At 36.9% G+C, this 8869-nt stretch overlaps 2 protein-coding genes across 6 annotated transcripts; both read right to left on the bottom strand.

Annotated features, from left to right (window-relative positions):
* Positions 1-1411: 1411 nt before the first annotated feature.
* LOC108347697 (DEAD-box ATP-dependent RNA helicase 21) lies at positions 1412-4659 on the bottom strand. Of its 4 annotated transcripts, none has more exons than XM_052871904.1 (3): positions 4540-4659; positions 2143-4436; positions 1412-1797 (listed from the first exon to the last, which is right to left on the bottom strand). In XM_052871904.1, the coding sequence occupies exon 2, from the start codon at positions 4421-4423 to the stop codon at positions 2192-2194; it is 2232 nt and encodes a 743-aa protein (XP_052727864.1). In that variant the 5' UTR covers positions 4424-4436; positions 4540-4659; the 3' UTR covers positions 1412-1797; positions 2143-2191. The 4 variants fall into 4 exon arrangements, with proteins under 4 accessions (XP_052727864.1, XP_052727863.1, XP_017442609.1 ...); XM_052871903.1 differs by having other exon boundaries at positions 1412-1712; XM_017587120.2 differs by having other exon boundaries at positions 1412-1767; positions 2143-4624.
* A 1333-nt stretch (positions 4660-5992) lies between these two features.
* On the bottom strand, positions 5993-7485 carry LOC108341198 (U-box domain-containing protein 35). Of its 2 annotated transcripts, none has more exons than XM_017578869.2 (4): positions 7083-7485; positions 6736-6854; positions 6428-6543; positions 5993-6345 (listed from the first exon to the last, which is right to left on the bottom strand). In XM_017578869.2, the coding sequence occupies exons 1-4, from the start codon at positions 7471-7473 to the stop codon at positions 6096-6098; spliced, it is 876 nt and encodes a 291-aa protein (XP_017434358.1). In that variant the 5' UTR covers positions 7474-7485; the 3' UTR covers positions 5993-6095. The 2 variants fall into 2 exon arrangements, with proteins under 2 accessions (XP_017434358.1, XP_017434367.1); XM_017578878.2 differs by having other exon boundaries at positions 5993-6342.
* Between the last annotated feature and the right edge of the window lie 1384 nt (positions 7486-8869).

The following is an 8869-nucleotide window of genomic DNA, read 5'->3' as shown; positions in this document are numbered from 1 at the left end:
TCATTATCTTGGAACAACTACTTTCCTTTAGACCATTGCTAAAGACGAATGACAGAAAAAAAATGGAGAAAAAACACTAAAAAGTTAGAAATATGCAGACAATAATAACTACAATTAAGTATTAACCGTTAACTACAATTAAGATATTCCGAAAGCCTTACCAACTAAATGTGAATCTGTGTTGCTAAAGGCAAACGTTACAAGAATAACCAGTTGTTTTTAAGCCTAATTCAACCCCACGAAACCGACTTGTAAGATAAGGTTTGCACCCACTTATAAACTATGAATTGGTCTTATCTCTAGTCGATGTGAGACTTCCAACACCCACTTATAAACTATGAATTGACCTTATCTCTATTTGATGTGAGACTTCCAACACACTCCCTCACGCCGAGATATAGATATCTCGTGCATGATAGTAGAAATTAGATGGTCCGATAGCCGGTGAAATAGAAGAATAGAATGTCCACTTAGAACTCGCTAGGATAGACTCTAACCATGACTCTGATACCATATTAGAAATTGAGTTTTTAATCCTAACTCAACCCCACAAAACCGGTTTGTAAGGTGATATTTGTACCCACTTATAAACTATGAATTGACCTTATCTCTAGTCGATGCAACAAAAAGAAATATAGTAAAACATTTTACTATTTTCTTTTACCATTTATTTGTCTTTCCTTTAATAGGGAAAATGATTTTGGCACCTCTAATAACAGCATTTTAGAGCCAGTGTCATCAGTGGCCGAAGGCCAAAATTACGCCACATAAACACGCCCTTGCGGCCTATGGGTAGGTCCTACTTCCCGAATTGCCAAGGGCGGCCATTGGCAAAAACCTACCAGGGCAGCCATCACGCTGCCATTTATCAACATTGGTAAGAACCTCTAGGCCGTAGCATTTTTCTATCTTAAACTTCAGTAAAAATACATTGTGCTTTAAGCAAAAAATACTCTGCATGTCCATTACTACTGTCAAATTTAGCTTACCTAAAGCACATGTTTTAGTCTCCGTTTTCAGAACCTTGAAAGTATGTTTGCAGAAGGAACCCGTCTGTAACTGAGACTTAACATATGTTCAGAGGCTTGACTAACGGGTTTCCAAACATAGGCTTTGCTATCAAGGATTTTTACATATATGATTCTATGATAACATTTCTTCGATCATCCAATCCAGGTATTCCAATTCCTAATATCAATTTAATATGATAAAGCCTCCAATTTAGACATTTTGCTTTAAACTACAACTTACTTCCACCGTTTACTCATCAGATTTATAATGAACACAGACCGTATACCTTAAGAAATGTCAGTGTATATGCCTAACAGACTGAGACAAAACGTGCTGATAGCTAAAATAGACTGACATTTGTATATCATTTTACATGTTAATGAGTTAAAAAAATTTAATATGATAAAGTATCAAACATAGAGATATTGCATTAAACTTCATACAACTTACTTCCACCATTTTCTCATCAGCTTTATATTCAAGACAGACTGTATACCCTAAGAAATGTCTGTGTACATGCCTAACCGACCGAGACAAAACTTGCTGATAGCTAAAGTATACTGATATTGTAAAACATTTTACATGTTAATGAGTTAAAAAATTTCGGGTGAGTTACTCTACGAGGTGCGCTGGAACAAGACTGCAGCAGTCATGCATAGGCTGAGATATGGCACCAACGATAGAACTGAAACTAACCCAAACTGAAGCAACATTTGACAAATGTTAGTATCCATTCAACCTTCACTTTGACATCAGCTGAACAAATGTGCAGAAACTGTTTTAAGTCTTAAGGAAAAACAAAAACATCAATCAAACAACTGACAGCCTGGATAAAGCAAGAAATGCAATCAGAAAATGCAACCACTGTAGCATAAGGCAAATATGAAGTCACATGATAAATTTAATTCAATATCCTCATCTAAAAACTATTAATCCTGTTAGAAATAATTAATAAGTAGAATAGTAGTAGCTCTAGCTAAACAGAATACAAGCAAGGACAGCGATACCAGAATAGAAAGACTGCTGTAAACAAATTTTTATACAGGATCATATAACCATAATAAGCAGATTATGCTGGTAGTGTCTCACTGGCAAAATGTTCATTACCCCAACCAGAAAATTTCACATTACCTGCAATGTTGATGTCTTCTAAAGAAATGGCTACCTCAAAAAATATTCTTTAATGCGCAAAAACAGTGTCATTTCGTCTAGGTGGTCTGTCAGGAATCGTTCCTGGCTTGAATTTTGAAGCTTCGTGCCTTGCCAATTCAGGTGGAACAGGACTGTTACTTTGAACGAGCATCTGCTTGAGGTCATAAAAGACATCACTGTCCTGAAGAGTCAAGAATGTTGTAGCCACACCCGTCTTTCCTGCACGACCAGTACGCCCAATACGGTGAGTGTACGTTTCAATATTCCCAGGCATATCATAGTTGATAACATGAGCGACATCAGGTATGTCAATCCCACGTCCGGCAACGTCAGTGGCAACAAGAACATTATATCTCTTGGTCCTAAACCCCTCAAGACTAATCTCTCTCTGCTCCTGCGACTTCCCTCCATGCAAAGTGGTCACGCGATACCCTTCCTTGTCCAAATTCTTCGCAACCATATCCGCATTCTTTTTGGTGTTGACAAACACGATCGCAGTCTTGTCGTTAAGCTCGTCAAGCAATCTCTGAAGCTTGTAAAATTTCTCAGACTCCTTCATCATGATCACATGCTGGCTGATCAAATCAGTTGCCTTTCCAGCAGTGCCGATGGTGACCACAACAGGGTTCCTCAAATACTTCCTTGCAAGCCTCTCCACAGCAGGGGGCATGGTGGCGCTGAACATATAAGTGGTCCGGTAAATCTTCTTCTCATCAAGCTCCTCATCTTCATTCTCCGGTTTGAGATTGCTGGAAGGCATGGCATCAAGGACACCCATCACCTGGGGCTCAAACCCCATGTCAATCATGCGATCAGCCTCATCAAGAACAACATAATTGCACTGATTTAGAACAGCATAGCGCCGTTCCAAGCAATCAATCAAACGTCCAGGAGTGGCAATGACAATCTCACAGCCCTGCCTGATCTTAAACCCTTGCTCCTCAATGGATTGTCCACCAACAATGGACACCACTTTGATTCCCAAATACTGCGCAAACTTAACAGTCTCATCCTCAATCTGCTGCGCGAGCTCGCGAGTGGGGGCCATGACAACAGCATAGGGACCCTCGGCGTCGTTGTCCTCACTCATGGGAGGAAGTCTGGTGATGTAGCTCAACATGGGAAGCACAAACGCCGCGGTTTTCCCGGAACCAGTCTCAGCAATGCCAATGACATCACGCTGCTGCAAGCCAAGGGGAATGGCTGCCATCTGAATAGGAGAAGGGGTTTTATAGCCAGCCTTCTCCACAGCTTTCAAGAGCTCCTGGCTCAACTTGCTCTCGATCCAGCTCCTCATGGGGCGAGGAATCTTGGAACCCTTATAGGAGATGTTGTAGTCTTCTCTGAAGATGCGCCAATCCCTCTCGGTCATCTCTTCGAGCTTCTTCTCGCTCCAGTGGCGGTCCACTCGCATGTCGAAGGTGTCGTAGAGATCGGCGGCGGCCTCCTTGCGGCGCTGAGCGTCGGCCTCCTCGGGCTTCTCCTCGAGGCCGTCCTTCTTGCGGATTTGCTCGCGCATCTCTTTCTCGTTCTTGGCGGCGAGCTTCTTCTGCTCACGGCGATCCATGCCAGCACGGAAGCCGCGGCCGAAGAGGAGCTGAGCTTCGTGGGGGTTCTGGTAAAGAACGTTCATATCGCGCGAAGTGTCCTCCGTGTTCTCCCAGTCGAAGGAGAACCGGAACTTCTCGCTGGGCTTGATCACGCGCTTCTTGGGCTTCTTTGAGCCCAGGTACTGCTCCTTGATGGACTCAAGCTCCTTCTCGCGCTCGCGCTCCGCGAGTTTCTCCAAGCGAGCTCGCTCGCGTGCCCGGGTCTCCTCTTCGCGCTCCCTTTCTCTGTTGCGGCGCTCGGCCTCGCGGTCCCGGTCACGTGCCCTCTCGCGCTCCGCGAGTTTCTCCGACCGAGCTCGCTCACGGGCCCGGGTATCCTCTTCGCGCTCCCTCTCTCTGTTTCGGCGTTCAGGTTCGCGGTCCCGGTCCCGGTCACGTGCCCTATCGCGGTCTCTGTCCCTGTCTCTGTCGCGGTCGCGCTCCCTGTTGTCACGGTCTCTGTCCCTTTCTCTGTCTCTGTCTCTATCGCGGTCGGAGGAGGGTTTGGGATCGGATGAGTGGTTGTGGGAAAGGAGCTGCTCCTGGCGGCGCTTCTGCTCCGCGACTTCTTCCTGGCGACGTTGGAGGGCCAATTGCTCGCGTTGGGCTTTGGTTAGGAACGTTGGCTTCGCCGTTGAGGGGTTGGCAACGTCGTCGTTTAGGCGCTTCATGGTGGCAACGGTTCTGAAATAGTGATGGAGAAAGAGAAATAGAGTGAGTGAGAGATCGCTTGGGTAATTGCAGGAGGGGAGGGGGTGAAGAGTGAAGACACAAACAGCAAAACCACCTCGGATGGGATTCGGATTCCAGACACTTCTATGGATCCTCCCCTACTTTTTTCCTTCTCTTTTCTTTAGCTTCCACACCACAACATCTTTTGTTTTTGTTATTTCCATTTTCAAAATTCAGAGAAGAAGAGAAGGCCCAATTTTCTTCCATATTTGGGCTACTCAAGGCCCAACGTATTTTTATTTCAAAATTCATTTTCTTACTTACTTTTCTTCTTGTTATAAAGAGCACATATTAAAAGTCACTTTCTTTTCTTTTTCATTACTTTAGTTTTCGATTGATAGAAAAATTAAGTGAAAAAAAATCGTTTCTTCTTTTAAAACAATTCTTTTAGTTATTTTTCCTTTTTTTAAAAGAAATGTTATTGTTTTCTCATTATCGAAGAGAAAGAAAATATTATAATTTTTTTAGCAAAATTTTAAGTTAAATAAATCTCTCTTTTTTTTTCCAAAAAATTTAATATATTTTGAATTCCAAATTTTAAAAGTAAATAAATAGATATGATTATTCTAATTTAATCAAATTATATGTTTTCATGTGTTAAATGATATTTTAAACTAATACTTGAGTTAAATGGCTCAAACTTCTGAAATATTATTTTATAAATCAAAAATATTTAACATAATTAAGATAAAATTAATATATTTATTTATTTTAAAATTTAGTATCAAAACGAAATTCAATTTTGTGTCAAAAACTAAAAATATATACTAACTCTAAAATTTAAGTTATAGACTATTTTGTGTTCATCTCTTTTTGTTTCTCATTACAAGTACTTGAAGTGAAGTCCATATAAAAAATGATTTTTTTAAACAAAATTCATGTATGATGTTAAATGACAAAAGCCTAACATTGGGGAGTTTTAGATTTTTTTTCACCCAAATATCACATTTCTATTTCAAATTTAAGATTAGTATGAATAGTGGAAAACAAAATTATAAAAATTCATAATGATTCAAAAACTAAAACTCAACATTATATTACATAACTTCGTCTTTAACCTAAAATCTTAAAACAATGAATATAAAAAAAATAATAAACCTACAAGTTTTTTCATTTATAATTTAATCAATTTTCCAATTGACGATTTAATTCTTAACGGTAATTAAAGGTGAAAGATGCAGTTGCTTGCTTTGCTAAATATGTTGTGGAGATTATACCAATAGCTCTTCTGCTATATTCTTAGTTTATGTTAATTCGGACTCTGCCCTTTGTACACAAAAAGATAACATCAAAACATAAAAATCGAACGTAAATACTTCATACATCAACTGTCAAGTAAATAAACTATTCAACATCTCAAATAAAATTCATGAACTACTTCTTTAGAATTCAAGTAAGAAATAAGTTTCATTAAATAGAAATAAAAAGTAAAGCATAAAGACGAAATTTTTTTTAATTTATTATTTTAAGATTTTGAAAAAAAGAACGTACTTGAATTCATATCTTATTAGTATTTGTATTTTTCGATGCCTCTCCTGTATAAATCCGATATATACGTAGAGCAAAACTTTTGTATATATGATTATATATTCTTAATAACACTTCATCTACCTAATCTCTGGTGATGATGGACCTAAATAAGCATACCCAACTGGACATAAAATGCTTCAATGGGAGAAATCCCCTGAATTCATTTATTTCCTGCGAAGCTGTTGAACTTCCGTTGTCTGTGGAGGAGCACTCACTCATCTGGTCTATCACTTCTCTCCCTTCACATATGATTTTTACATCACAACTTTCCTCTGCGTATTTTAGTACCTTGCCCGCTATGCCACTCTTCCTTCCAGATTCACATTTTCTACTAATCCAAATAATCAAAGAATCACAAAATGCTCTTAATTCATACCAATTTACTTATATATTATGCATCTCAGACACGCTACCTTAAATCAGATCTCGAAATTCCGACAACCACTTTTCTTATATTAAGATTTCCAACATGCTCCATGATCGCTTTAGCAACATTGTCACCCTCAATCAGCATCATCTCCACCTTAACCTGTACATAACAGTAATGCAATATATATATATATATATATATATATATATATATATATATATATATATATATATATATATATATATATATATATATATATATATATATATATATATATACACATAATCAAAGCGTAAGAAACCATCTTTTGTGTTACGTTTTTCCAGGCAAAGGATTTAATTATATATTTACCTTAGAATGAACGCAGAGGTCAATGAACTTTTGAAGTAGCAATTTCCTCTTGGCTCTCACTTGTGCCAAGTGCATGTTAGCATACTCTTCGTTAACGTGACTCCTTGGAATTTTCCCTACTGTTGAATAAGTATTTGGTTATAAACTTACAAAGCAACAAATCAACACTCTTTGACATATCTGTTTCTGATGTTAACTTTAGATTCTTGTGGAATCATACATAACATTGAAAGATGAGTTCACGCGTAAACCTGTGTTATACGGGGAAAGGGACTTGTTTGACTATGAACACGGAGCATGGAAAAACGAGGAAGAGAAGGACAAAAAAACGGGTAGAGGTTAATTACATGGACTTGGAATGAGCTTGACTTGAGGGAAAACGTGTAGAAGACGAACTACGGTGGCAGAGGGTGTCACGGCGTGTTTCAAGGCCCATGAAAGAGCTTCCATGCTTGGACTGGAATGTTCATCGTTGTTGCCTACTGCCACATAAACAACATCATCGTCGTCATCATCATCATTGTTACAGTTGTGGATATCAAGAGAGAACACAGTGCTCTCGCAGTCTTCTCGTATGGTATCCAAAACCAAAGGCTCCTTCAGATTAATCTCAAACAGATCCTCCGAATCTGAATCTACCATCTCGCTGCAATCTATGACTTGGTTTCTCTTGAACCCTAAAAAACCACGTCTAAAGCAACTCGAATTTTCTTCATCCTGCTCCCTTTCCGAACCCATCGTCTTCCGATTTCTCAACTAATTGCTTGGGATGTGATCATGGATCAATATATATATATATATATATATATATATATATATATATATATATATATATATATATATATATATATATATATAGTTGACTATATAATTATATTTGGACAAAACTAATTTCATAAAATAAAGTACACGTGGCTATGTTGTAACATGTAGGACACATTACCTTTGTCAGTATAAGTAAGACCTTTTATTTGAAAGTTATAGGACGTTAAGGAGACCTAAGAGTTTGGGACTCTCTTTAGTCTCTTACTTTCTCTTTACAACTTCATACACTATTTTTTTTATTTAATAATTCAATTTAAATTTACTATATTATTTTAATGTTTTATTCTTAAGCATGTTGTCGAAGTACTTGTTATGAACAAACCAAATGAAACTTAAAACAAATATTAATAAAAATTATATCAAAACAATATATATTATTTTAATTCATCGTTTTGAAATAAATAATTACCAAATTTACAAGTCTTAATTCAAATTTCTTCAGCTTCAAAGTTTAAACACTAACCACGAGTTTGAATATGAAATTTCATAATTTATCACCCTTTCATTTTGTTAAACAATTTAAATTTATTTAATTTTTTAAAAAAATAAATTATTCCAATTATTATAAAAGACAAAAAAAAATTAATTGTCGAAAAAATTATTAATAATTAAAAATATTTAGTTCTTATGCCAGAAAATAATCTTTTTCTTATCTATTAGTGAAATGAGTGTTATATTTTTTTATGATAACCAAAAATATATATAACATGTTTACAAAGCTTCTCCTCTTCACTTATATATTGCTAATTTATCCTAGCTAAAATTGCTTGATACACACACACTTCCTACTTTGTGAGAGGCCGTGTGTTTAAAACAGAAGAAACTCAATGTCTTCTTGGTTGAATCCATTCCTCAACCTTTAACATATTCTTAACTTCTTTTTTGTTACATTTTTTATAAATATGGATAGATTCTAGGTAGTGTTAGCTAGAGGTGTTAAAACGAACCACCCGGCCCGACTCAATTCGGTCCACCATGTGTTGGTCATTTAATGAGCCAACCCAACCCGACTCATTTATTAACGAGCCAGAAAAATTCAAATCCGGCCCGATCCATCACAGGTTGGTGGGTAAACGGGTTGGCTCACTAGCTCACTTAATTACAATTTTTTTAAATAAAAAAAATTACAAACTTTTTATAATTCAAATCTAAACAAATTTCACTCGCATGGGTGTTTAATTAATTTTGAAAATAAGGAACTTAAATAATTTTTTCAAGCAAAAACAAAATAATAAATATTTTTTTTTAAAATTAAAATTAAATTTTAATAAAATAATATTATGTAGGTGGTTTGGTGGGTCAATTCGGC

Source organism: Vigna angularis, chromosome 1 (assembly GCF_016808095.1).
Source record: "Vigna angularis cultivar LongXiaoDou No.4 chromosome 1, ASM1680809v1, whole genome shotgun sequence".
Taxonomy (NCBI): Eukaryota; Viridiplantae; Streptophyta; class Magnoliopsida; order Fabales; family Fabaceae; genus Vigna; species Vigna angularis.
This window is presented reverse-complemented; position numbering and strand designations above follow the sequence as displayed.